Genomic DNA, 26,654 nt, shown 5'->3' on the forward strand with positions numbered 1-26,654 from the left:
CTCCCAAAGGCATGGGGGGGGACACCGGGGACCCTGCCCCACGGGACGGTGCATGGGTGCCCCCCACGGGTATCCGCGCCAGCCTCCACCCACTCACCCACGGTCCCCGTGGGGCGGGGCGGCTCCTCCGGCCTCCCCCCCCCGCCCCGCCCCGCCAACCCCCACCCACTCAACCCCGCCCCGTTAAGCCCCGCCCACCGCCCCGCCCCGCCCCGTTGCTCAGAGCGGCAGCACCGAGATACCGAGCGGCCGCACCGGCACCGCCAACGCCACCGGCACCGCCCCAGCCGGCCGGTAAGTGCGGGGCTACGCGGGGACCGGAGGCTCCGACCGACCACCGGCACCGGGATCGGGACCGGAATCGGGACCGGGATCGGGACCGGGGCCGGATGGAGGCGGTGGCCGCCGCCTCCATCCGGCCCTGGTCCCGATCCCGATCCCGGTCCCGATCCCGGTCCCCTGAACCGGGCAGGGGACCGCGGTAGTACACCCCCCTCGGTACTAGACACCCCCCCCGGTAATGTGTGTGTCCCCCCCCCGGTAAAGGGCAGTGCCCCCACCCGTGATGCCCCGCCCCGGCCGTGGCCAGGAAGGGGTTAACGGCCCCGGTGTTACCGGCGGTGCCAGGACCCCCCCACCGTGCCGCCCCCCCGCCGCGGGTCCCGCTCGCCCCTTCCACTTCCCCTTTCGCTCCCGTGGGGGGGCCCGAACCCGTGACCCGCGGGGGGGGGGGGAAGAAGTGAACCGGGCCCGCTGCTCCACGCGGTGCCAGCTGGTACCGGTCCCCACGGGAGACACGGGGTCCCCCGTCCCCACCCGGTCCCGGTGCCCATCCCCACCCGCTCCCTGCGGTGCCACCGGGTCGCCCATCCCCATCCGAGACCCGGCGTGTCCCCCATCCCCCGTGGATGCCACCTGGTCCCCGTGGGGCACGGGGTCCCCCCCCCGCGCCGCGTCCCCACGGTGCCACCCAGTCCTCCCAGTGCCGTCCAGTACCAGCGGAGCACCGGGATGCCGCCCATTCTCCCGGGCAGGGTGTTTCCCCCCGCGGGTGGGTGCGGGGGGGGGGAGTGGTGCGTGCGCGTGGCCGGACTCCTGAGGAACACGAGTGGAAAGGGGCGCGTGAGGAGGTCACGCGCCCCTGGGCCAGGCTGGGCCCAGCTGGGGCCAAACTGGGGCCGAACTGGGCCGTGGCGGCGACGGAGCCGCCTCTTCCGCCCCGCGGCCCCGGGACGGGGGGGCCTGGGGGGGCCACGAGTCATCGTCCCCCCCCGTGCTCCGGCCCACGGAGCTTCCGTGAGGCCCCGCGTGGGGCAACTGAGGCACGGGGCGGGGCGCGGGGGGGATGGCGGCGCACCCAGATGTGCCCCAGATGTGGAATGTGCGGCCCCGGGGATGCTGCTCCGGCCGTGGGCAGGGCGGGACCCCCGGGACACGGGTGGGCCCCCCCGCTGGGGCAGGATCGTGCCGGTGCCCACGATGCCTGTGGCTTAGGGCGGTGCCCGTGGGGCACGGTGGTGCCCACGCAGCAGTAGGATGCCCACAGGGCGGTGTCCGTGGGGGCCGTGTCCGTGGGGCAGGGCCGTGACTCCGTTTCCCGGGGGGTCCCGGGGGCGCGGGGGCGGCCCCGGCCGGCGCCCCGCGGCACAAAGGCCGCTTGTCCCCCGGGCTGCGGGGGGTCCGGGGGGGTCCCTTCTCCCCGTCCCGCTATCACCACCCACCCAAAATCACGGGGGGGGCAGTGTTTGGAGGAGCCTCCCCCCCCGCACCTGGCCGGAGCGGGGGAGACAAAGGCGGGAAGGAACCGGCCCACCCGTGTCCTGTCCCCCCCCCATCCTGCCCCCCCCCCCGCGGCGAGATTACGCGCCCCCCGCCCGCCCTTATGAATGGGCCCCGTGGGGCCACGCCCCTCGTGCATATTCATGAGGTGCTTTGCATGGGGAGCGTGAATGGGGGGGTCCCGGGGGGGGGTCCCGCGGCGGGGGGGCACGGGGGAACCCGGGCGTCCGGGCCGGACCCGCCGGGCCTGGGAACGGGCGGCCGGCCACGGCGGGGGGGGGTCCCCGCCCGGAAGGACCCGCGCGTCCGGGCCAAGGGCTGAGTCATCGGCTGCCTTAAAGGGGCCGGACACGGCTGGGACACGCGTGTGCGCGCAGGGGGGCCCGCGGGAGCGTGTGTGAGTGTGCGTGGGAGTGTGGGAGTGTGTGAGAGTGGGGGTGAGAGTGTGGGTGTATGCGTGTGCGCACGTGTGCGTGCGGGTGTGGGGTGTGGGTGGGTGTCTGTGGGTGCAGGTGTCTGCGTGGGGGGGTGTTTACGGGTGTAGGCACGAGTGTGCGTGTGCGTGGGGGGGGTGCGCATGCGTGCACGTGCCAGGGGTGAGCAGCGGCGTGTGTGTGTGTGTGTGTGTGTGTCCTGGGGCCCCCCGATGTGTCCGTGTGTCCCCCGTGTCTGAGTGGCTCACATGGGGTGGCCGGGTCCCCAGCACCCACGGGTGCCACCACCGGGGAGGCCCATGGGAGAAACCCCAAAGGGTGGCCGGCACTGTGATCGCCATGGCAACCGCATCCCTGGGGTGGGTGGCAGCGGTCACCATGGCGACCAAGGCGCAACAGGAGATGGGGGACAGGGTGTGACCCCCCCCTTAGCCCCGACCCCCCCACACCCACACCCACCTGGGCCTGGCACTGGGGGTGCCCCTGGTCCCCCCACCCGGTGCCCCCCACCCCAGGGTGCCCAGAGCCACTGCGGGGGGGGGACGTGGTGAGTGTGTGAGGGGGGACTTTGCCATGCGGGGGGGGTCAGACCATGCGATGGGGGGGGCTGTGCAAGGGCAGGGTGCGCGTGCAAAGAGGGGGGGGTCACTGCAAAGCCAGGGTGCGCGTGCAAGCGGCACCATGCAATGGCGGGGGGGGCTGCGCAAGGCCAGGGCGCATGTGCGAGGCTCCCCCGCGCCGGGGGGGGACACGCAGCAGAGCGGCCGCCGCCAGCGCCCGGCGGGTCCTGCCATCCCCCCCATCCCTGTCACATCCCGTGAGCGTCACATGAGTCACGGGCCAGCGGAGCCCGGCTGGCGCCGCGGCATGGGGGGGGCCAGGGGTTGGGGGGGCGGGGGGGGGGGCAGCAGCTGAGGCCGGGCAGCTCGTGACGCGGGTGGTGCCAGCCATGGCCGAGTACCGCAGCCTGCTGGAGGAGCTGGCCCAGAACATCACGGCCGAGGACCTGGAGCAGCTGAAGTCGGCCTGCAAGGAGGACATCCCCAGCGAGGAGAGCGAGGCCATCGCCACCAGCCACCACTGGTTCACCTTCCTGGAGAAGCACAGCAAGCTGGACAGAGGTGAGACCCCCCCCGGGGGTGGCTCTGTCCTCATCCCTGTCCCTCCTCTGGTCCCCAGCCCTGGCCGCTGCCCTGCTCCCAGTCTGTCCCCTGGTCTGGTCGCCATCCCGGTCCCCTGTCTCCTTTCCTGGTCCCCATACTGGTCCCCTGATCCCTGCCCTTGTGTCCACCCCTGGCCTCTGCCCCAGTCCCTGTCCCCTCTCCTGATCTCTGTCCCCATCACCTGTCCCCTGGGGTCTGGTCCCATCCCTGGCCCCTGGTCCCCGGCCCCTCTCCTGATCCCCATCCCAGTCCATGTCCCCCAGCCCTGGCCCTGGCCCTCCCCTCTTCCCTGTCCTGCTCCCCATCTCAGTCCCTTTTACCAGTCCCTGTCCTTGTCCCCTGCCTGATTCCTGATCCCTGTCCCCATCCCTGTGCCTGTCCCCTGTGATCCCCACCCTGGCCCCTTCCCCCATCCCTGTCCCCATCCCTGTCCCTGCTCCTCATCTCTGTCACCTGCTACTGGCCCTGCTCCCGGTCCCTGTTCCCTGTCCCCTGCCTCAGTCCCCATCCCTGTCCCTGTCCCCTGCCTTGGTCCCTGTCTCTGTCCCCTGCCCCAGTCCCCACCCTGGGCCCTGCCACTTGCTCTGGTCCCCATCCCAACCCTTGTTCCTGTCCTTTGTCCCCTCTTCCAGCCCCCACCCCAGTCCCTGTTCCCCGGGATTGTTGTCCCTTGTCCCCTGCCCTAGTCCCCATCCCTGCCTGCTCCCTGTCCCCAGCTCCTTGTCCCCTGCCCCGGTCTCTCCCTGCCCTCTCCCCGTCCCCTGCTGTGGTGCCCATCACCATCCCGTCCCTGTCCTCGGGCACCCTTTGCAAGGCAGCGCGGGTGGCCCAGCACGTGTCCCCGTCCCCGCAGACAACCTGTCGTACATCGAGCACATCTTCGAGATCTCGCGCCGCCCCGACCTGCTGACCATGGTGGTGCAGTACCGCACCCAGGTCCTCAAGATCTCCGAGGAGGACGAGGTGGACACCAAGCTCACCCGCATCCCCAGCGCCAAGAAGTACAAGGGTGAGCCCCTCCACGCGGGACATGGACCCCCCCCCATCCCCAGGGCAGGGCCAGGGACCTCCAGGGCAGGGCCAGGGACCCCCCTGTCCCCAGGGCAGGGCCAGGGACCTCCAGAGCAGGGCCAGGGACCCCCCCCATCCCCAGGGCATGGCCAGGGTCCCCCCTGTCCCCAGGGCAGAGCCAGGGACCCCCAGGGCATGGCCAGGGTCCCCCCTGTCCCCAGGGCAGAGCCAGGGACCCCCTGGGCAGGGCCAGGGTCCCCCCCCATCCCCAGGGCAGGGCCAGGGACCTCCAGGGCAGGGCCAGGGACCCCCCTGTCCCCAGGGCAGGGCCAGGGACCTTCAGGGCAGGGACAGGAACCCCCCCCCATCCCCAGGGCAGGGCCAGGGTCCCTCTGGCTAAGGGGGGACACAGGGAGAGGCCCCCACTGACCCCCCCCGTGTCTCGGCAGACATCATCCGGCAGCCCTCGGAAGAGGAGATCATCAAACTGGCCCCCCCGCCCAAGAAAGCCTGAGGGGGGGCGAGGAGGAGGAGGAGGAGGAAGGCTGTGGCCCCCCCCGTGTCCCCCTGCCACCTCTCCAGCCCCGGGGCGTGGGCAGGCGGGGGGGGCCGGCACGGTCACTAACAAAGTCTTAACGCCCCCCCCACGCCGGGGCCGGGGGCCGGGCGGCTCTGCGAGTGCGTGTGCGTGGGTGTGCACGTGTGGGTGTGCGTGTGTTGGGGGGGGCGCTTTGCTATTCCCAGGAGACCCCCCCCAAGCCCTCACTGGGAGGGGGGACAACAGGAACAGGGACCCCCCCTCCCAGTCCAAATTGTGGCTGGGGGGGTGACAGGCACCGGGACCACCCCCCACCCCAGTGCCAGGGGGGGACAGGGCTGGGGACAGGGACCCAAGTGAGCGTCACGGGAGGGCGCAGGGACGAAGGACAGGGCAGGTTGGGAGGGAGGCGAGCAGCAGGGCTGAGCAGGAGGGGGGGGTCTTTGCTGACCCCCCCAGGCAGGCTGGAGGATGGTGTGAGTTTGTCAGGCCTCAGCCCCGTGGGGAGGGTGGGGGCACGTCTGCGGTGTCCCCCCCGCCGGAGGCTGCGGTGGGTGGGGGGATGAGGAGGTGACATGGGGGGACGAGGCAGTGGGGGCCCCTGTGCAGGGTGGTGATGTTCAAGGGGGGGACCCCAGACGCCCCCTAGGCATTGGGGAAATCTCCATTGGAAGGACACTCCAAACCCCCATTTTGGTTGGGGGGGGCAGAACTGGCAGCCCCCCCAAACCAGCCAGACTGATTTTGGGGGGAGGGTGTCCTTCCAGCCTCCCCCAGTGCCATACTGGGAGGGAGGGGGCACTGGACTGGGAAAACAGGCACAGCCCCCATTAGTGTGTGAGTGTGGGGGGTTGTCTTTGGGGTTCAGCTCTAGCTACTAACCTGGGGGGGCTAGCGAGGGGGGGCACTGGAGAGAGTATATGTTAATATATTTTATTTAATAAAAGCTAAAACCCGCAGAGCGCCTGTGTGCGGCCGCCAGCTCTTGTGTCCCCCTGTGTCCCCTCCCCTATTTATTGTCTCCAGGACAGGGACCGCATTCATTTTCCCCAAAAAACTGTCTTTTGTGCAAAATGACTGTTTGGGACCCCCCACCCCGCGGTGAGATCCTGGGGAGGGGGGAAGGGGGACGGGTGACACTCCGGTGTCCCCCAGCCCCTGGGGGGACCCTCCCTGCTTCCTCTACCCCCTGACCGTGCTGACTGTGTACAGATCTCTCATAAACAGATGGAGATGAAAGTCGCTCTGGAGGGTCGCGTGGCTCTGTGAGGGGGGTGTTTGGGTGAAAACACGGCAAAAAGGGGCAAAAACAGCCCTCTGAAGGGGGGGGGGGGACGACAACGACGACGACAGGCTTGGGGACACACCAGCCCTGGGGCTGGGGGCAGCCTGGGGACACAGTGAGCCCGGGGAAGGGGACACGCAGCCCTCCGCCTCTCTCCGTTGGTTTTTATTGCATTTATATATAATATATATTCAAACTTTTACAATAATTTTAACTTGATAACATCCAAGTTCGATTTGGTTTTAATACATATAAAATTAGGCCTCTAACAGTGATGGGGAGCCCTCGCTGCCGCTCCCCCCAAGAAGAGATCTCCTTAAAAGTAACAGAAAATTAAAGGACCTTCCCGGCTCCTGGGGGCTCCGGCCGCTGCCCCGGGGGGGCCGGGGGGGGGGGCGGAGAAGGGCCAAACCAAGTGCAAATCACTGATATGTACAAACTAGACAAGCATCTCTCTGCAAACACCCCCGGGGGGGGAGAGGGAGGGAGGTGGGGATGCAGCCCCCCGGGGGGGCCGGAGCCCCCGGGGAAGGGGGAGCCCTGAAGAGCGTGAGGGTCGGCGCCAGCGAGGGGCCGGGTCCCCCCCAGAAGAGCGGGAGAGGGGACCCAGGGGCCACGTTAGTACAAAAATTCCCCCAGCCCCCCCATCTCTGCGTGGGTCCTGGGGAGGAAAGGGACCCCCGGGCCAAGGCTGTGCCGCCTCCGGTGGTCTGGGGGGGCTGCGAGGATGAGGAGGGAGGGGACGGGGGGTGGGGGTCCTTAACAAGTCAATACAAAGCTCAAAGTGTTAGTAGGGATGATGCGTGCCCGGAGCCCCCCCGCCCCGGCTGGGGGGGCTCACGACGGCATGCACTGCACCCGGTCCGGCCCCTCCTCCTCGTCATCCGAGGTGTCGGAGGAGCTGGGAGACTCGTCCGAGTCACCGTCCGGCGCTCCTGGCTCTCTTCGGCGCTGCCGGGGCAGGGGGGCAGAAAAAGGGGGTGAAGGGGCTGGGAGAGCAGCTGGCAAAGGAGGGGGGGACACACGGAGGGGACCCCGGCACCTACCCGGTGATGGCGTCTCTGTCGCAGGTGGTGCATGAGGAACCAGAGCATGTGGCTGTCGAACATGTCGGTGTGGTGGAGGCTGTCCTCGTCCCGCTCCAGCTTGTTCTTCTTGATCACCTGGGGCCAGGCGAGGCGGGGGAGGTCAGGGGGCTGTGGGTTCCCCCCAGCCCCGCAGCCCTCTGCCCCCCCACCTCGCTCTCTGGGTCTCACCTCCTTGAGGCCGGCCAGCTCGGTGGGATTCTCCGCCGTGGGCGCCCAAATCTTGACATCGTGGTCGAGGCCGCTGGTGGCCAGGACAGGGAGGTGGGGATGGGGCTCCAGGCAGTTCACCTGGGGGCGAGAGAGGTGGGGGAGGTCACCCCAAATGGGGCACTGGGACCGACCCTAGCACCCACAAGCTCTCTGGCGGCCCTCCAGCCCGTCACCCTAGCCTCAGGTCAGGGTGTCGCACAGCGGCGCGAGGGGAGACGGGGAGCCCTTGTAGGGCTCAGTGAGGCAGGCTTCCCATGGGGTCCCCTGGCAGGGAGAGGGGCTGCCACCCCCGGCATCCCCACGCTCTGGCGCTGGGAAGGGGACACACACGCCACCCCCCCAAGCAAACCCCAGAATTTGGGGTACCGCCGAGTAATTCACGGGGCACCGAGCCTGGTGCACCCTGAGAGGCAAGGGGTGCAACGAAAGCAGGGAACCCCAATCCTGGCTGTAAACCCAACAGGAAAGGGGCCGCATCCATCCCAGGGCACTGAAGCCCAGCTTCGGCCGTCAGGGAGGTCCTCGTGCCGGATCCGGCCCCGCACCGGCTCTGCCGGCTGGGGGTGGTGGTGCCAGCAGCCGCCAGGAGCTGGCACGGCGCCGCGGCCACCCAGACAAAAGGCGACTGTGGGGCTGGCGGAGGAGCGGCACAGTGGGGACCGGCTCGGCCGGGAGCGGGAGGGAGCAGCGGGCAGGGCTCTGCCGCCCGTCCCCACGCCAGCGAGGAACCTGCCGTCCCCTCGATGCCGACCCAAAACCTGCTCCCCGATCCAGGAGCCGGGGGTGCCACCAGCGCCACGTCCCCTCCCAGCCCTGTGCCCGTCGGGGACGGGCACCGACCGCCGGGGTGGTGCGTGAGACCGAGCGTCTGCTGGCTCCCAGCCGAAAGCGGGCAGGGATCCCCCCACCAGCGCAGGCAGCGGCCGCTCGGGACCTGACCGCCATTGGCCGGAGCCTGGGAAATTCGGCGCAGGGCCGGCTCCGGTGCAGCTGCGTCCCTTTCCTGGACGTGACTGGGTGAGGACGCAGCTGCACGCCCCGCGGGGAGCAGCGCTCGGATCCAGCCCGGCAGCGTGCAGCTCTCCCCGCAGACCCCACGCGTCCCAGGGGGGAAGAGTAGGGGGCTGCCCCATCCTGGGCAGCAGCAGCTCCCATGTCCCCACCCCTCCTTCGGTGACAAGCACTCCGTGGGCATCTGGGTGAAATCCCTGTGGGGTTTCGTACACCAGAAGACCTCCGAGGCGCCGGGGCCCTCGCCAGCCTGCCTCAGCCGTCCCGCTGCCGCACCCCAGGCAGGAGCGGTGCCGAGCACCCTGCACGTGGGGCACCGGGAGCCTGCGGGGACTCTGCTGGGCTTTCGGTACGAAAGGCACGGAAAGTGGCAGCAAATTCCTGCGGGCACGTGGAAGCGGTTTGTGCTGGATGTGGACGTAAACCCCAGCTCGCAGGTGGCGGTGGCGCAGGAGGAGCAGGGCAGCACGGCGGCGGGGACTCACCACGCCTCCCTTGTCGCCCTCCATGAACTGCACGATCTGGCAGGACGATTTCTCCCACAGGAAGATGTGGCCGCAATCGCTGCCGCTCACCACAAACTCACTTTTCGGGCCATAAAAATTGACGCCTTTCACTGAAAGGAGAGAAACAAGCAGCCCGAGGCCATCAGGAGCCCGGCAGCGCTCCCTGCCATGAATTCGCTTCCTGCCTGGCAGCCAGCGAGTTTCCAGGGTTACCGGCGAGGATCTCTTCCGTCCCCAGACACATAATAGCTCATTCTTTGCAAGCCCAAGAGTTTGTGTTAAGGGTCTTTGAGGGGAAGATGAAACAGAGGGAGCTGCAGAAATGAGCTAAAAGCAGGCAATTATTCTTCCGGGTTGCTCTGGGGATGGCCCCCCACCTCCAGACCGCTCCAAAGCCTGGTTGTGGGCTCGAGGAGGGGGAAGCTGGAGCGAGCTTGGACCCGCTGGCTGCCGGGGAATGGGGTGGTGGGAGTTCGACAGTGACCTGGGGAGAGCCTCCAAGCCCTCTGCAGCGGGGGATGCAGCCTGCCGGCGGGCGGCCTGCCCCAGCACCCATCCCAGTCGGTCCTTACCAGTGGCGTTATTGCGATGTCCCTTGTATCTCTTGATGTACTCTGCTCCGTCGCTGTGAGAGGAGTTGAAGAGATAAATGTCTTCATCATTGTAGCTGGCCAACAGCTCTGGCATAGGATGGAAGAGACGGGCATTAGCAGGGAGCATGTGGCGGAGGTGGTCTCTCTGCTGGGGGTGGGTGTGCCACAAGCCCCCCGGGTGCCCAGCAGCGCCTCCAGCACCCTCCTGTCCCCCGGTGCCTCCCCCAGCCAGGACGGCTCCATCCCGCAATGCCGCAGCCGGGGCCACCCGCGACTCGTCCGTCAGCCCTGCTGCGGGTCGGTCACTCACCCGAGCCGTCGTGGCTGTAGACGAGACAGGTGATGTTGGCTTTGGACTCGCTGTTCACCTAGGGAAAGCACAGACAGCTCTGCTCCCATCTCCTCCTCCCGCAGCATGCCAGCACACCTACACCGGCCACGTGCCCGCTTAGCGAGCGTGGCGTGCGAGTGACTGCTCTGCAAGGGCTTTAAAGTCAGAGCCTAAAATCGCTGCCTCTTCCTACACCAAGATGGGACTTTATGGACAGTGGAAGATTTGGGTCAAGGAAAAAAAACAAAGCCCAAGCAGTTTGTTCAACCTCTCGAGCAGTTTTCCAGGCAGGAAGCCTGCGAGAGACTTGGCCAGCAAGGCTTCTCAGCCGCTCCTACACAAGGCTCCCAAGGGACCGCTCTGCAGATCCGGGCGGCAAGGTCTGCCCAGGCCCCATCCCAGGCTCTCGCTCCACAGCAAGCGCTGCCGGCACCAGCCCAGCTACGGAGCTGGGCAAAGGCTGCTCCTGCTGGTGAGGCTGGCACGGGCAGCCCCGCTGCCAGCAGGAGACCCAGCTGCCTGTCCCTCACCCCACAGTGGACGCAGTTGCCCCCCAGGTTTGCCCACCCCGCGCCAGGCTCGGCTTTGCTCGGTGCCAGCACGCAGGAGACAGGCACGCGAGCCGCAGTGCTGCAGCAGGGCTGCCGCCCACCCACGCAGGTGGCCGAGAGCCGACGGCCACCACGGGATGTCCTTTGCCAGCCCACCCGCCCGCGAGCTCTCCCACACCACATCCCCACAGGGGAGGGACCCCCGTGCCGCCCATCGCGCCGGTACACCGCAAAATTGAGCCACTTACCAAGTGGTGAGGGCAGAACTTCTTTAGTACGCCGTTGTTCTCATTCTCATCTATTTTCCGCTGGTCGTAAATCCTGGGGGAAGGATGGCAGGCATTTGGCACTCACTCGAGACATGAGGGATGCCGAGCCGATGGGCACGGAGGGCCGGCGCTACCCGCCTCTGCGGGCCGGGGTGGGAGGAGAGCGGCAGAGCAGCAGCTCTCCCTGACCACGCAGTCGCCACGTCTGAGCCAGCTCTGAAACCACGACCTGCTCCAACGCTGGCTGGAGGCTCCAGCCTTCGCCAAGGGATCTGCGGAGCTGCGAGCGGTCCAGACTGGCAGAAGTCTTGGCCAAAGCAGCTTAATGTCACCTCTTGTTATGTCGGAGGCATTGCTCGGTGGTGCGTGACAACGTCAAAGCCTGTGTGCTCTGTCAGCCCGGCGGCTGCTCTGCAAGGGGGACGTGACACCACTGCGCTTGTCCCTTGGCTGGCTTGGGCTCCTCCGGGTCCCCAACCTCCCCGAGCCTCCCTGATGCGGGAGCCCACCAGGAACTGCCCAGTGCCGGGGAAGCCAGGGGGAGAGGAGGCACTTGGATACGGGCAGAGGACAGAGAGAGGGGCAGAGAGCAGGAAGGAGGGGAGGCTGTGTTTGGAGCAATGATCCTGGGCTCTTCTGAAAGCTACCGAGCTAGCGAGGCACCGGCGCTGCTGTTTGAGCAGTCTGCGAGCCCATGTGTTAAGTGTTTCCATGCCCAGCTCCCCAGGAACTGCTGCCTGCACGCCAGACACCCGCGTGGCTGGCGCTCCGGGGAGCTGACGCCGCACGAGCGATCCCGGCGGCAGGGCTGCGGCATCCCCCTGCTCCCCGAGGAGCGGCCCTGACGCATCCTCGGGGAGCCAAGCGATGGCGCGGCTCTGCTCGCTCTCGGGGAGCTGGGAAGCAGGCAGGCTTGGTGCATGCACGATTCGCCTCTGCCCAAAACAGACGCCACAGGAGTTGCACCTTAAAATCCACTGGCTCCAGGGGAGCTCTGCACTGATGCAGGGAGCCGAGGGGCCAGACACACGGACACAGCCCAGTCCCACGCCGGGGTCTGCCCTGAGTGTTTCGAAGGCCAGGGGGGCTTGCATTTGTCACTTAAGGAGCTCGGTCCCGCTGAAACCATGACCTTCCCCGAGCCTTAACCTCATCTCCGATGCCCACCGCGCACCATCCGCAGGTGGGGGACTGAGAGGAGGTTTATTAGAAGCTCGTTAAGAGCATTGCTAGTTCCTGAGGGAAGGATCTCCCAGCTTCAGGGCAGGCTGGACAGTGGATCCCTGGGCTAAACCTCAGAGGATCCAAATCCTTCGCTATTAATCCTCCTTGTGTTCCTGCTGCTTATGGGAGAACAGGCTGTGGAGGCATTAATGACTGAAGACACAAGCGTTTCTGGGGGGGACATCAGAGATTTCAGAGCTCACGGGGGCACCAACTGAGGCCCCATGGGGATGTTCAAGTCCACTTTGGGGACTCACTCTGGGTCCCCAGCACAGACTCACCTGACAAACTGATCTCTGCCTCCCACAGCAAACTGGTAGGTGTTGGCTGGGTTCACATAGATGGTGTACAGACCCACTTTCTTCTCCTTTTCCTTTGTCACAACCAGTTTCCTTTAAGAGACGAGGAAAAATAGTAACAACAACAAAAAAATCCACCTCGAATTCAAAACAGGGTCCAGATGGGAAAAGCAGGCGCTGCGCGAGTCTCTTACTCACTCCCAGAAAAAAAAAACACCACACACCAAAAACAAAAAAAACACCACCCAACCATTTCAGCCTCCCAGCTGAAGCGAGCACATGCTCTGTCTGCGACTCAAGCGATGCAGAGTGAAATCATTCCCTGGCGTTTTCCTCCGAAATGTCTGAAGGGTTTCAGGGCCTGAACTCGAGCCCGACGCAGCTGGACAGGCAGCGGCGAGGGCAGAATCGGATTAACTCCAGAGCAGAAACGCTCTGCTGTTATTTTTCCCCACCCGTCTCGCTGTAATAAGGCCCAGATTTAACGAAATCCGACACACACACCGTCTCCCCTCCCCCAGGAGCTCAATATTTCAGCTTTGCAGACACGAATACAAACTGAGGCAGCATCCTCAAGAAGGAACAGCCAGCTCAAAAGCTTGTCTTTCTTCTAATTATACCGTTCTGCTTAATGAAAGATGGGAGCTGCCTACAGTCTGCCTGCGAACCTTGCCTCCAGAGCGGTTTCGCACTCACAGGGTGACAATTCCCTGCGAGCATCAAACCCAAACAGCAGCGTGGATCCCCACGAAGAAAGAGGAGGGACAGACCCACGCCAGTTTACTGACCAACAGACTCCGCTCGAAATGGACCCAGCAAAGCAGCGCGGGAGCAGGGATGAGGATTAAATGCGGCTGTTTTGAAACGCGCCGGCAGTTTTTGTCCTGGTTATGAAACAGATGGGTTTAAGACTGTAGACAAAAGCACTCGCACATACAAATAAAACCAAACCACCAGGAGACAAGCGCTGAAGCCCTCGGTTTTAAACAGGATCATCTTCAAAATAACATGCCGCTATATTGGAAAAGTACCATGATACCAAAACCAGGCGTCTGTTTGAACACCCGCCGCAGATTTATTTTGGAAGCTTGTCAGAAACGACAGATCTCTCGGCAATACGGGTTAAGATCCAGCACGCACTACCTGGCTGCTTGCTAATTATTGTTTTTCAATTAACTGCAATAGTGCTCATGCGACGAGCGAGTCAGGCGAACCGTGAGCTCCGAGCTGCTGCCAGAGCAGAGAGGTTTCAGTGCTGTGATTCATCAGCCACTTCACTGCGCAGAAGGAGCGCAGGACCCTCAGTGCTGCCGCTGCCCGCGGGATGGGTAAACGGGTGCTGGACGGGCAGCCTTTGGCAGCCACCGCAGCAGGCACGCCTGCGCAGAGCCCTGCCGCACCCGTAGTATTTCCGTTTCCTATTTGAACAGGGCCCCATCCCAGGGAGGATGAGGGTTCAAACGCACTTGTCTAATTAGCAAGGTTCATATCTGCATGCTTGCGCGAGATGGCCAGCCCCAGACCAGCCACCAAAAAGCTCTCTGGTCTGACCCTGTACCTCAGGGAAGACAACACTGCTTGAAAGCCAAAAAATACCTATTTTCCTACTTTATGCCCATTGAACAGGCACACGCTGCCGTGAAAATGCAGCGGCACAGCGGGACCCTCAGTCCTACGCAGCCAAGTGCCACCCGCTCGCAGGAGAGCCCCCCGGGACCCCGGATCTGCCTCCGGAGCTTCCCTGGTCCTGGCAGTGGGAGTGGGTAGAGAAATACTCACGAGGCGGGCCGGTCTTGTCTCAGATCAATGGTGAAGACTACAGCATCTTCACCTGCTGATAGGAAAGTGCATGGAGAATCCGGTTCTAGGGCCAGCTGGAAGATAAATACTTGGGCATTGGTTCCCTTTTTACCCAACAAAGTGGCAAGATCCCTTTCTCCCAGTAAACCGTCGGCTATTAACAGGAGCCGACACAGCACCAAGCCCTCTATACCCGCGGCCGAGCGCTCACGTCACTGCTTTGCAGGGCACAGAGACCCTCCTTGTCACCCTCCGAGGTGACAGTGATTATAAAGAAGCATTTAAGAATCGGTCCCCCCATGACAGCAGCTCTGCCTTCACTATTTCTGGCACCCGGTGAGCCAGGACGGCCCCTGGGTGTTTCGGGGGTCCCCAGCTGCCACCCGACCCCTCCGCGGGCTGGTCTGGGCTCACCTTGTGCGAAGCTCCTTTGTGCTGTGCTACGCGCTTGGTGTTTTTGCAGCACTGGGTGGCGGAGAGCTCGGCCACCCGGACCTGGCCGTCCCGAGCACACATAGCCAGAGTGGAGTCGCCGCTGTTGGGGAGGAACTTGGCCTGGAAGAGAGCAAGTGGAGGGGCGGCTTTCAGCGCTGGGCAGGGGCTTGTGTACGCGTGGATGGGAAGGGGGTGAAACAGGAGAGAAATCGAGGGCAGCACCCCTGCCAGACCCCAACGAGCGCCGGATGCTCAGATCTCCAGGCAGCGACTGCAAAGTCTCGGCTCGATGGGCCAAGCTCTGAGCAATCGTCCCGGCCCTTTCTGGCGAGCACGGAGAGCCGGGAGCCTGGCGGGGACGCTGGTGGTGCCAGTGTCCCTCCAAGCGCGGGCTGTTGCCGCGGCGGTGGCAGAGCCCAGCCCTCCAGACCCCTCTGGCGGTGGCAGAGCCGCTGCACTGCCCATGCACCGGGCTGCCCGCCACGGCACGGCACGGCACAGCCTCCTCCGAACGTGGCTCCTGCCCACAGCCACTCCCAAACCTGCTGCTCACGGGGGCCAGAGGAGCAGCAGGGGGAGGCTCTGCAGGGAACGGGGCCATCTCAGCCCACCGTCCCAGCCAGGGCTCCGTGAGACGGCGGGTTTTGGGGCACACCAGTGGGTTTTGATGGTTAGTTACCACCGCACAGCAGCTGGACTCCTCCCGCAGCCCTTAGCTTTAACGACACGTTTCTCCTGCCCCACATAGCATCGTCCAGCTGAAATTATGTGCTTCTAAAGCAGGCACCTGCCCACCGTGGGGGATCTTCTATCACCCCCAGCGCTCCGAGGATCCTCCCCGCACGCTCCTCACCTGGAAGACATTGCTCTTGTGGCCGCTCTCGAACTCCAGCACCGTCTGCCTCCTGACCCAGTCCCACACCACCACTTTGAGGTCGTCGCTGCCGCTGGCCAGCCACGTGCCGCGCTGGTTAAAGTGCAGGGTGTTGACGCAGCCCGTGTGGCCCTCCAGACCGTGCTGGAGGCGGAAGCGTTGCACGAAGACCCTGGCCCCGCAGGCCTCGTAGACGAAGCGGGCGCTGGAGCCCAGCTCCCTCTCCCGGAGGGCATGGACCGCCTGCCAGCGAGGCTGGGGCAGTGCCGTGGTCTCCGAGGACACCCAGTCCTCCAGGGCCTGCTCGTCGTCAGAGGAGTCTTGGTCGTGGTTGGCACGCTTGCGCTGGGCACGGCGGTGGGACCGCTGCTCCTCCTCTTCGTCCTCCTCCTCTTCTTCCTCCGAGTGCGACCGGTCAAGGGCACGGTTCTCCTCGTTTATGGAGTAGTGGCCCGTGTCGTCCATGCTGTCAGAGTCCTTCTCTTCCCCCGAGCTCTCCGTGTCCGTGTCCCGGCTCTCCGTGCTGGTGCGGTTGGGCCCCACATCATCTCCCGTGAGGCTCAGGCTGAGGTCGGAGGCCTCCACCTCGATGCCGGAGGAGGTTTCTCGGCCCTCCTCGGCTGACATCTCCTCCGGGCTGCTGGATAAGCTGCCTGCATGGTGCAGACAAGGCCATGAGCCTCCCCAGCAGGAGACCCCAGGCACGGGGAGACCGGTCCCCACCGGCACCCTTACCATTTACTATGTCCGTCTTCCCCTCCATGCTGCTCCCTTTATCCGACATTGCGTTTTCCAGAGCGCTCACCCTGCAGGCAAGAGAGGAAGAGAGCAGAAGCTGGAGCATCCCTGCCACGGCCAGTCTGCCGAGACAGGGACGTGCTGGCCTGTCCCCGTGTCGGTGGAGCCACACACACACCCACGGCATTGCGGGCTGGTCTGGAGAGCACCGCTTTCTAAGGGAAAACGCAATCAGCGGAGGAAGCAGCGCGCACGTGGCTACAGGCTCGGTGACCACACTCGATGCACATGAGCATGCATGACAACAAAAGCTCATCGGCTATTGCCAAGGGCAGAGCGAACGGTAACATCCCTCGGCCTCCACTGAGGCACCCACGACTGGGTAACGGGCTCGCCGCCACCCCCTAAACTCCTCCCCAGTTTTGAATTCGCCCAGATGCCGTCGATTTAGCAGGGAAGCAGATCTGTGACCCGCGCGCTGCCTCTCCTCCTGCCTGTGGAACGGCTCCCGGTTTCCGCTGCCTGCGCCCGGACCCCGCTTCACCTCTCGCAGCAAGACGGGCGCTTCCCGACTGGCGATCCCCAGCCACGCTGAGGGGAAGGAGGAGGTGTTGGCTCCAGCTTGGCAGCCACCGCTACAGCAAGGCAGCTGCACAACACACATCCTTGGCTTGGGGTGGGCAGGGAGGCAGGAGCGGGGCTCAGATCGCAGGCAGATGAGGCAAGGTGCCTGGGAAGGCAGCGAGTCACAGTATCGGGAAACTTCTTGGCACATGCAGACCGTAGGCAGCCAGTTAAAAGCTGCTCAAGAGTTGTTTTTTTTTTTAACCCCAGCGACAGATTTTTTAACACCTTTCCACACACAAAATCCTCCCAGCCTCGCCAAGGGGCCGTTTTCCTCCACACCACAGACAGGACAGCGGCCCCGGACACCCGGCCAGCCCACCCAGCCTCCCCCAAGAGCAAGCTTTGGCCTTTGGCACCCCCAACAACTCTGCTCCTCCCGGGGAGTGGGCAAGAGCAGAGCCAGGTGACAAGGCTAGGAGCTCCCCGGCATTTCCAGTTGCTCCAGGAGCAGTTCACCAATTCCTCGTGAGCACGTGGAAAACCAAAAGCGAGCACGTTTTCGGCTCCCGGCGTTTCCCAGCCCTTGCTTTCGAGGGCCGGCTGCCATGGGGAGGGGAGGCACAGGCTGCAGGAGCAGCCACGGCCCCGCTGCATCCAACGACGGCAGCCAAAGCAGCCCCGGCTCCCCCCGCTGTGGGGGCAGCTCCTGCAGGGCTGTGGCTGTGAAGTGGAGCCGCCTCCACGGCCGGGGGCTGCGGACCCCCCCCCAGGATCGCGGCGCCCATCGCTTGCCAGTGGCCGCAGGTGGCTTTCGGCGAGACACGGGAGGAAAACATGTCGGAGTCACGAGCAGCAGAGGTTTTGCCAAGGTGGAGGGGAAAAAAAACCCCAACCATTTTATTTATGCTTTGCTCGTTCTTTACTTTCCTTCTATTTTTAGTCAGACTTTTTCATAGCTGGTTTAGCTGCTTGCTCTTAACCAGTGTCAGGGAGTCTGCTGAAAGTTCCCCGGTTACACGCAGGGAAAAGTCGAAGCCAGGACATCATTAACTCTGATTACAGCAAACACTCGGGAGACTAATCCTCGTTAGATTGGGAATTAACACCAGCGGAACCCTGAAGAGCCAAAGAAGGCGAAAGGCTCTGCGCAGGCTGGGTCTGTCATTGCCAGTCCCAGCCCGAGCACGGCTCCTCTCTAGGAGACGGGTGATTTAGGAGGCAAGCGGGGCTTGCCAAAGCTGCCGATCCACAGGTACAGCTGCAGGGTGACGGAGCAGGGGCCACCACCACCATCACCGCCCAACGGCACTGCCGGAGTGCCTGGGGAAGGCCTGGGCAGCCGGGCTGGCTCCGGCTGAAGCGTGATAAAAGCTCTTACAGTGTAGGAGTGTTTATAAGGAAACCAAGTTTATGCAACTGAAAACACCAGCGAGCTTCAGCCAACTGCAGTTGCTCGCTCAGTAACAAGAGTAGTAGTGCAGAAGAAAAAGGTGAAGTGTTTTCTGCAGCCTCAGTTTTAACTCTTCCCCAGCTGGTGCTGCCAGCCTGTGTAAAATCACTTTAAAACCACTAATACTATGGATAGGGGGAGGAAAGGGCTGAAAAGCAAAGCCGGGGACAAGAGCTGCCCCAGAACCTCATCCCTCCTCTCCCCCACCCAAACCCGCCGGATCTCGGCTCTGCACCGGCAGCCAGACGCGGTGCCGAGCCCGTCCCTCCAGCGCCGGCGGCTCTCAGCACGTGAAGGCTTCGCGCCGGCGGCGCGGTGGGGAGGAGAGCGGGTGTTCACCTCCCGCAAAGCGCCCAGGCTCAGCCCTACGAGGGGATTACTCACCGCCGCGGCGGGGGCGACTCGTGCTCGCTCAGCCGGCGAGTTCGCAGTGCCGCAGACGGTGCCCCGCGCCTGGCCAGGTCTGGCCCTGGGGTCTGCGGGCAGGACCAGGCAGGAGCTGGGGCAGGACTGGTTTTAATTTACTGTTCTAAGCGGCGAGGCGACTCTGTCCCTCATACGGCGCCTGTCATGTCGGCTGACTAAGGAACAGGCTCAAAACACCACAGTGCTCAGCTATGGGTTAACTCCCCGCCACCTGAGTCGTCAGGAGATCGGAAAGTCCATCAACAGGTCAACTTTCCCTCTGCCGGTTATTTTGCCTTCGGCAGCATTATTAATCCAAGGGGCTGGGAGAGTCTTTGCACGTGCAAGAGGAATCGGGTTTGGACTTTGCTCCTCAGTAGTTGTTTTCCTTTGGCAAATTACCTATTCAGATCTGTCATTAACACCGTTTCACGGCAGCCTTTTCACAAAGGTGAGGAACAGAAACGTGCTTTCAGAGGAGAGGAATCCATCACCAAATAATTAGCCTGACTTCACATCTCATCCACCTACACCAGGGGACTGTAACCTCGCTAGGAAATTAAGAGAATTGAGAAAAAAAGCCCTCAGCTGCCTCAGCAGATCGGACAACAGGAACAGACGTAGCCTCTGCCGGTGCCGGGGACACCAGGCTCCCCAGCCATCTTCTACGCCTGGGAGCACAACGCCAGCCCGTGCCGGCTGCCCGGTACCGATGGATAGCCGGGCTGGGCGCTCGGCTCCAACAGCTCTGCGTCAGCCTCCCCAGCCACCCACCAGCTCCGCTCGCAGGCACCGAAGCTGTTCATGTGGCAGGGAGATTAAAGCATGTCAAGCGGCAGCCCTGCGGCACGGCACGGCATGGCACAGCACGCCGTCGGCACTCGAGGACTCAGCGGGGACAAACCGGCAGCAGGCGGACACGGGGGAACCCCGCACTCGAGTTACCGGCAGCTGGAAACGCAGACGGCACCGAAGGCTTCCACCTCCCTGAACCGGGGAGCACTGGTGGAGGGAGGCAATGAGACACCGCTTGGTGCGGACTGGAGGGAGCTGGGACACGGTCAGCCCTGCAGAGAGCCCCGAGCCCTCACCCAGAGATTTGAGCCCCGCACCGAGCCGCCAGCACCGGGACAGGTCTCCCTGCCAAGGCAGCAACGCCCCTGGGCACACGGCCGGAGCCAGCGAACCCAGCATGGCTCCAGGGCACCGCAGGGCGACCCCGGGAGCCGACACGTGGGTTTTGCAGTTCCCTGGAGTCAACATCTGGACAGGATCAGCGCTCCCAGCTTCACATGCTCGAAGCTTGACTCTCCGGCACCCTCGCGAGGGCCCTAAAAATATCCCTCTGCATGCCACAGCCTCCCGGCTGCCTCTGCGGCCGCCGGGATCAAGCTGCGGGTGCTGCCACAGCGCTGCTGCCTCCTCCCCCTGCGGCAGGAACGGCCTCGACCTACCAAGCGAGCACCTGGGGCTCAGCATCCTGCTGGCACAGCGCACCGGGGCTCCCGCCGTGCCAGGGCTCCCGCCGCCGTGCCACCCCACTGCCTGCCAGGCTCCAAGCCCTCAAACCGGCACGATACCGGTCAGCAACTCCAACGGTCACGCCCAGGACATGGTCCTTTCCATCCAGAGCTGCCACCCTAACCTGTAATGCCACGAGCCGGCAGGACACAGGCCATGATCCTTGCAGCAGCCAGCTCCAGCCCCTTGCTGCCACCCGAGATCTGCCATCTATCCGCGCCGGCACTCGGTGCCTCTCCGCAGCGCCCGCAGGACTCTGCTGCTCGCCGCGGCGTCGCCAACCCAGCCACTCTACGGCTGGAAACGCAGCGCTTGCAGCCGCTTCGTCCCTGAGTGATCTGTCATTAAAATATTTACATAGCTATATAAACACCGAACAGCCAGGCTCAGCGGGCACTCCGCACCCGGCCGCGTTCAGGCTATGTAAAGCAGAGGAGCAACGGGGCCAGAAGCAAGTGCGGGGCATTTCCAACCCACCGAGAGTCCCTCATCTCGGTTTCCAACACCACGGCATGCCAAGATGCTCACAGGGCACCACGGTGCGGCCTCATGCCTGCGTTTACACCGGGTCCCTCCCGCACACGTGTCGCGCTGGGCTCAGCTGAGCCTCTTCTACTTAAGGAAAGTTTTCTCAGCAGACCTGGATGGAGGTAACCTCGTTTGTTCGCTGTGGAGGAGCCTTCCGTCCCCCCGAGATGGTGTTGGGGGGTTTAAACCCCAATTAAACACCCCATGACGAGCAGGTTTCCACCCCGAACGCTCCTCGCAGGGGAGAGGCCGGCCGGGCACCTCCCGTTTGCCGAGACGCGGGCAGAAACCTGCCAGTGGGCCGCATTCGGGAGAGCCTCGGTTAATTACAAACCTAGCCAGGAGCACGGCAGGTCCTAGTGACGACGTGAATTAAGCAGCTTCCCGTCTGCAATTACACGGAGGTCCAGAATCCCCATCTTGGAGCACCCTGGACACACCAGCATCTCTTCAGGGGACGCAGCACCCACCTCCCCACCGCTTCTCCCAGCCATCCCATGGCACAGCCCCAGCTCCCCCAACGCCTCACAGGACGGCGTGAACCCGCTCCCAGTGCAGGCAGGACCTAATTAACTGCGGCTAATGAGCACTGGCTGCCTCAGCACGCAGCGTCACCCCATCCAGGAGGAGGGAGGCTCCCGGCTCCCCGGGGGGAAGCAGTGGTCCCGAAGCCGAGGAAAGCCCGGCCGGCAGGAGAAATCCCGCAGGAGCGAAGGGGCGAGCATCGGAGGAGCCCAGGGCCGCGCCACTGAAACAAGTAATTCGGCATTGTGAAGGAGACCGAGGCAGATGCAGCCCAAACGTCCACCTCTGCCGCACGCAGGACAGACGGACATGAGGCAAGCGCTGCCGGACCCGGGGCGGCCCACTCACCTGCACGGCGGCGGCAGTGCCGCGGGCAGCGAGCGCCGAGGCCGGGGCTGGAGGTTTGCTGGCAGCTGACGGAAACGACAGGTTAAAGCCCGGCAGCACAGGGTCCGGCTGCGCCTGCCCCGGGGACCCTTGCTCCCTAGAGACCCCTCTGGGGACAACGGGGACTGTCCTGGAAGGGAGGGGGTAAGGAAGGCCCAAGGACAATGAGGTTTGGACCTGGGGGGCAGGAGGGACCCTCAGCCGAGCTGAGCTCCCTCCCATGACTGAGGTTGTGGGACCAGCTCTAGGGCTGGAAGGGACCCCCAGTGCCACCCCACAAGGCACTGTGACACCACAGGGGCAACAGGGAAGGAGCCCTGGGGGTAGGAGGGGACCCTCAGCACCCCCCCGAGGCAGAGCAACACCCTGGGAACGGCCGGGGTCCCCTCAGCATCCCCCCAAAGAGACAACGACACCACGGAGGCGACAGGGACCAGCCCTGGGGGGAAAAGGGACCCCCAGTACTCCCTGAAAGGGATGGCGACACGCCGGGGGCAACAGGGACCAGCCCTGGGGGCAAGAGAGACCACCCCAACGCCCTCCCAAAGCACCACATCCCCACAGGGGCAACAGGGACAGTCCTGGGGGCAGCAGGGACCCCCCCCAAAGGCACAGTGACCTCCTGGGGGCAGCAGGGACCCCCCCAATCTCCCCCAAAGACGCAGCGACCCCCTGGGTGTAGCAGGGACCCCCCAGTGCCCGATGACCCCACGGGGGTATCAAGGCCTGCCCAGCCGCCCCCAAAGGCCTGGTACACTGCGGGGGCGGCGGGACCCCCCGGGTTGGGCCCCCCCCGGAGGAGTCCTCCCGGCCCGGCCCGGCTCAGCCCCGAGCGGGCCCCAGCCCCGGCCCCGGCCCCGCCGCCCGGCGGGTGGGGGAGGGGAGGGCCGCCGGAGCCAGGGCTAGAACCGCCGGTCAGGGCGGGGAGGGGGAGGGAGGGGAGGCCCGGCCCCGCACCGACCCGACTCCCGGCAGCTCCCGGCCGTCGCTCAGGCGCGGGCCCTGCGGCCGCCGGCTGCTCCTCCGCCACCGGCTCCAGGCCCAGCCGCCGCCATCTTAGTGCACCGCCTCCGCGGGACGCTTTACGGCGCCGCGGCGGCGCTTTACGGCAACGGCCGCTGCGCGACAGCGCGCGACAGCGCCGCCCCGACCCCGCCGTCGCCATGGCAGCCGCGACCCCTACCCCCGTGTTATTATAGGGTCGCCCTGTGCCCCCCTCCATGTTATTGTAGGGTCGCCTCGTCTGTGTCCCCGTGTTATTGTAGGGTCGCCCTGTGCCCCCTCAAAGTTACTGCAGGGTCACCCTGCCCCCCCCGTGTCACTGTAGGAACCCCCGTGCCCCCTTCCCCGTGTTATTGCAGGGTCGCCCACCCCCCCATGTTATTGTAGGGTCACCTTGTGTCCCCCGCAATGTTATTGTAGGGTCTCACACGCCCCCTCCCCCGCTGTGTTACTCGGGGTCCCCCCTTATCCCCCGCATTTCGGCAGGGTGCTGCCAGCCACCCCTGCCTCAGTTTCCCCAGGCAGAAGCCAGTGTAGTTGCCAGCACATTTATTGGGCACATCGGGGGGGACACACACACGTCCCCGGGGCCGGGGTCCCCGCGCCCCCTGCGCCCCCACCCCTCACCAGGCCCCCCCGGCCCCCACAGCCGCCCCCGGCACCCCCACGGTGCGGGACGGCAGAGCCGGGGCTGCTGCGTCCAGCCCCGCTCCTCGGCGGCTGCGGCTCCGGCTCCGCTCAGCTTCCTCGTCCTCGTCCTCATCCTCATCCTCGTCAAGGTCTTAATCAGTCGGTAACGAGACGGGGGCCCTCCTTGGCAGCGCAGCTCTGGGGGGCCGCGGGCACCCCCATCCCGCCGCCGGCGCTACATGAGGCAGCACTGCTCGCTGCCCGCCGCGCCTGGCAGGTCCAGGTTGAGGCCGGGGGGCTGCGGGGTGGGGGGGGCAGGGTGAGCCGGGGGACCCCAGTGTCTGGGGGTCCCTGGGCAGGGCCCCCACCCCCCAGGGGGTCCCCGGGGACACTCACCGACTCCCCAGCCAGCTCCTTGGGCGGGTGCCCCAGGTCCTGTAGCTGGGGGGGAGACACAGGGGGGTCAGGGTGGCACCGGGGACCGGGTGGGGGTCTGTCCCCCTCCCGCTCACCTGCTGCATGAGGTCGAGGAGGGTCTCGAAGCGCGCCCGCCGCTCCTCCTCGCCCTCGCCCGGCCGCTCGCCCTCCAGCTGCTGGCAGATGCGGCCCATCACGCCGTGCTGCGCCTGGTACCGCTCGTACTGCTCGGCCGGCAGCTCCTCGCCGTGCTGCCGCAGCCACTCGGGGTACTGCGGGGGGACGGTGGGGGGTCAGGCCGGGATCGCCGCGACTCCCCGCCCCGCCCTGCCGGACCCCCCACCTTCTCGGTGATCTCCTTGAGCGAGGGGTAGAGCACGTCCTTGGAGAGCAGGCTCTGCATGATGCTCCGCATGACGGGCAGGACGCTGCCCTCGCCATCACCCTCCTCCAGCCCCAGCCCCTCCAGCGCCTTCGTCAGCTCCTCCTCCGAGGCCGAGGAGCTCTGCAAAGACACCGTCAGCCCCCCCCCCGGATGGGGGGCACCCCCGGGGGGACCCCGCTTGGCTGGCAGGGGGGCGGCCGTACCTGCAGGTCGGTGGCATTCCTGGCCAGGCCGCTCAGCGTCTCCTTCAGGCAGGAGGTGAACTCCTGCTGCGACGCCGTGTCGCTGCCTGCGGGGACCGGGAGACGCTGGTCAGGAATGGGGAGACACCGGGCAGACCGGGCACTCCACTCGGCAAGGGTCAGGGTCTTGTTTTGGGGACCCCACTCCTAAATGCGGGTCCCAGGGGCCTGCAGGACCGGGACTGCCTCCAAACCTTCCCCCCGCCTTGCTCCACTGCAGTGCCGGCCGGCAGCAGGAAGGCCGGGGGAGGTCCCCGCATGCGGGAGAATGCCAGGCACCGCAACACCGGAGAGGTGCCAACTGGCCCCGAGCTAAACCGAGACTGCCCACCGTGGTGGGGAAGCCCCCGCTGCCGGTGCCCCCAGAACCTGGTCCCACCCCGGGCTGGCACACGCCGCTCACTGTGCCACGACCTGTCGCCGAGACCTGAGGCTGCCAGCGCCGATCCGGACGCCAGCGCGCTCCCGGCAAGCCAAGGGCTTGCCGGGCTGCAACACACCGTCTCTGGTGCAACCGACCCGATGGCCAGGGAAGGGTGGCCGCCCCTTGGCGTGCGCCTTTGCCGCGTCCTTTAAACCCACCGGCGGCTGTGCCGAGGGGCTGCGGCCAGCGCGGACGCCCACGTGCCGGCCCCACTCACCCACTCTGCCCGCCGCCTCCGACAGCTTCTGGAACTGCTCGACCAAGTGCGGCTCCTCCCGGGCCAGCTCCTGCATGGCCTGCTCGAACTCTGCCGCCGCCTGCGAGGCCAGCTCCCCCTCAAACAGCTCCTGGAAGAACCTCTCCTGCGAGGCGAAGAGGGAGGCCTGGGGAGAGGGGCACGGTCAGGCCCCCCCCCCGCCGCGGGGACGGTGTCTCCCCACCCCGAGGGCCGGGGCGAGGGCGGCGGCCGCATCCTGGCAGCGTCGCACCTTGGCGGCGGCGCTGGGCGAGGGCTGGGCCCCGGGGGGGGGCGGCGGCGGCGGCGGCGGGGGGGCGGCGGGCCTGGCCTTCTCGAAGTCGTCCAGGGCACCTGGGGAAGGGGCCGGGCTGAGGGGGACCCCCGGCCACCCCTGGTCCCAGGGCCCCCCAAAGTAGCTCCCTGTGCCCCATCGCGACCCCGTCCCGTGGCACAGGCCAGCTCCCCCGCCTCACTGCGCCCCGATAACTGCACCCCAATAACCCCCCAGCCCCACTGCACCCCAATAACCCCCAGACCCACTGCACCCCAATGATCCCCCAGCTCCACTGCACCCCAATAACCCCAGCCCCACTGCACCCCAATGATCCCCCAGCTCCACTGCACCCCAATAACCCCAGCCCCACTGCACCCCAATGATCCCCCAGCCCCACTGCACCCCAATAACCCCCAGACCCACTGCACCCCAATGATCCCCCAGCTCCACTGCACCCCAATAACCCCAGCCCCACTGCACCCCAATGATCCCCCAGCTCCACTGCACCCCAATAGCCCCCAGCCCCACCATACCCCAATAACCCCCAGCCCCGTTACACCCCAATGACCCCCCCCAGTCCCACTGCACCCCAGTAACCCCCGCCCCCCCTGCTCGCCGCCCGCCGGCCCCGCTCACTGTCGAGCAGCTCCTCCAGCTCCGGGTCGGGGCCCGGGCCCGGCTCCGCCGCCATCTTCGCGCCGCTCCGCCTCCGCTGGGGGGCGGGACCGCCGAGCCCCGCCCCTGTGAAGACCACGCCTCCCTCAGGAGCCCCGCCCCTCGCGGGCCGCCCCTCGCGGCGCGGTTCTGCCGTGCGCCCGCCAGGCGGCGCCGCAGTGCAGGGGGCGGGGCGTGACCCCCCCTGAACCGGGGAGCCGTGACCCCCCCCACGGACCGGGGAGCCGCGACAGCCCACGCGGTCCCAGCCCACGGGGTCCTGGTCCCTGGGGTTCCAGCCCCTTGGGGGACCCAGCCCTCGGGGTCTCACCCCTCGGGGTCCCAGTGGTCCAGCTCTCAGGGCCTCAGCCCCTTGGGGGTCCCAGCCCCTTGGGGGTCCCAGCTTTCAGAGTCCAGCGCTTGGGGTCCCCGCTCTTAATGTTCCAGCTCTCGGGATCCCAATCCTTGGGGTCCCAGCCCCTTGGGGGTCCCAGCCCCTTGGGGGTCCCAGCCCACGGGGTCCCAGATCTTGGAGTCTCATCCCCTTGGGATCTCAGTCCCTGAGGTCTCAGCCCCTTGGGGGTCCCAGCTTTCAGAGTCCAGCGCTTGGGGCCCCCGCTCTTAACGTTCCAGCTCTCGGGATCCCAATCCTTGGGGTCCCAGCCCCTTGGGGGTCCCAGCCCACGGGGTCCCAGATCTTGGAGTCTCATCCCCTTGGGATCTCAGTCCCTGAGGTCTCAGCCCCTTGGGGTCCCAGCTCGTGGGTCTCATCCCCTTGGGGTCTCATCCCCTCAGGGTCCCAGCTTCTGGGGTCCCAGTTCTCAGGGTCTCAGCCCCTCAGGGTCCCAGCTCGTGGGGTCTCAGCC

At 65.9% G+C, this 26,654-nt stretch overlaps 4 protein-coding genes across 6 annotated transcripts in view; 2 read left to right on the forward strand and 2 right to left on the reverse strand.

Moving 5' to 3' along the window:
- Positions 1–173: 173 nt before the first annotated feature.
- On the forward strand, positions 174–6,649 carry PEA15 (proliferation and apoptosis adaptor protein 15). Its single transcript, XM_075133415.1, has 4 exons — positions 174–294; positions 3,161–3,334; positions 4,230–4,385; positions 4,837–6,649. Exons 2-4 carry the CDS (start codon positions 3,163–3,165, stop codon positions 4,899–4,901), a joined length of 393 nt encoding a protein of 130 aa, XP_074989516.1. The 5' UTR covers positions 174–294; positions 3,161–3,162; the 3' UTR covers positions 4,902–6,649.
- DCAF8 (DDB1 and CUL4 associated factor 8) lies at positions 6,360–22,611 on the reverse strand. Of its 3 annotated transcripts, XM_075133402.1 has the most exons (14): positions 22,484–22,610; positions 21,484–21,548; positions 16,137–16,207; positions 15,381–16,054; positions 14,507–14,647; positions 14,072–14,166; positions 12,275–12,385; positions 10,749–10,821; positions 9,929–9,986; positions 9,598–9,705; positions 9,005–9,135; positions 7,467–7,586; positions 7,257–7,373; positions 6,360–7,161 (listed from the first exon to the last, which is right to left on the reverse strand). In XM_075133402.1, exons 3-14 carry the CDS (start codon positions 16,183–16,185, stop codon positions 7,048–7,050), a joined length of 1,791 nt encoding a protein of 596 aa, XP_074989503.1. In that variant the 5' UTR covers positions 16,186–16,207; positions 21,484–21,548; positions 22,484–22,610; the 3' UTR covers positions 6,360–7,047. The 3 variants fall into 3 exon arrangements, with proteins under 3 accessions (XP_074989503.1, XP_074989506.1, XP_074989504.1); XM_075133405.1 differs by lacking the exon at positions 12,275–12,385 and having other exon boundaries at positions 22,484–22,611; XM_075133403.1 differs by lacking the exon at positions 21,484–21,548.
- Positions 22,612–23,062: 451 nt separating this feature from the next.
- Positions 23,063–25,874, reverse strand: PEX19 (peroxisomal biogenesis factor 19). The gene is made up of 8 exons (XM_075176133.1): positions 25,771–25,874; positions 25,111–25,211; positions 24,840–25,005; positions 24,160–24,245; positions 23,915–24,076; positions 23,667–23,843; positions 23,551–23,595; positions 23,063–23,452 (listed from the first exon to the last, which is right to left on the reverse strand). The coding sequence occupies exons 1-8, from the start codon at positions 25,823–25,825 to the stop codon at positions 23,390–23,392; spliced, it is 855 nt and encodes a 284-aa protein (XP_075032234.1). The 5' UTR covers positions 25,826–25,874; the 3' UTR covers positions 23,063–23,389.
- Positions 24,154–26,654, forward strand: part of TOMM40L (translocase of outer mitochondrial membrane 40 like) — a 46,872-nt gene continuing 44,371 nt past the window's right edge. The window contains exon 1 of the mRNA XM_075176131.1: positions 24,154–24,158. The gene's annotated coding sequence lies outside the window, so the exon portion shown is untranslated. The remainder of the gene's footprint in view (positions 24,159–26,654) is intronic.

The sequence above is a fragment of the Calonectris borealis genome, chromosome 29, assembly GCF_964195595.1.
Source record: "Calonectris borealis chromosome 29, bCalBor7.hap1.2, whole genome shotgun sequence".
Taxonomy (NCBI): Eukaryota; Metazoa; Chordata; class Aves; order Procellariiformes; family Procellariidae; genus Calonectris; species Calonectris borealis.

Bases quoted from the DNA above. Each gene is read 5' to 3' on its own strand.
- PEA15 (XM_075133415.1), top strand. From the start codon at position 3,163: ATGGCCGAGTACCGCAGCCTGCTGGAGGAGCTGGCCCAGAACATCACG. The intron at 3,335-4,229 runs GTGAGACCCCCC...CCGTCCCCGCAG, and splicing joins GCACAGCAAGCTGGACAGAG to ACAACCTGTCGTACATCGAG. The intron at 4,386-4,836 runs GTGAGCCCCTCC...GTGTCTCGGCAG, and splicing joins CAGCGCCAAGAAGTACAAGG to ACATCATCCGGCAGCCCTCG.
- DCAF8 (XM_075133403.1), bottom strand. From the start codon at position 16,185: ATGTCGGATAAAGGGAGCAGCATGGAGGGGAAGACGGACATAGTAAAT. The intron at 12,386-14,071 runs GTGAGTATTTCT...CGTCTCTTAAAG, and splicing joins AGACAAGACCGGCCCGCCTC to GAAACTGGTTGTGACAAAGG. The intron at 9,706-9,928 runs GTGAGTGACCGA...ATCCTATGCCAG, and splicing joins CTACAGCCACGACGGCTCGG to AGCTGTTGGCCAGCTACAAT.
- PEX19 (XM_075176133.1), bottom strand. From the start codon at position 25,825: ATGGCGGCGGAGCCGGGCCCGGGCCCCGACCCGGAGCTGGAGGAGCTG. The intron at 25,212-25,770 runs GTGAGCGGGGCC...CCCCTTCCCCAG, and splicing joins GCTGGAGGAGCTGCTCGACA to GTGCCCTGGACGACTTCGAG. The intron at 23,844-23,914 runs GTGGGGGGTCCG...GTCCCCCCGCAG, and splicing joins TCAAGGAGATCACCGAGAAG to TACCCCGAGTGGCTGCGGCA.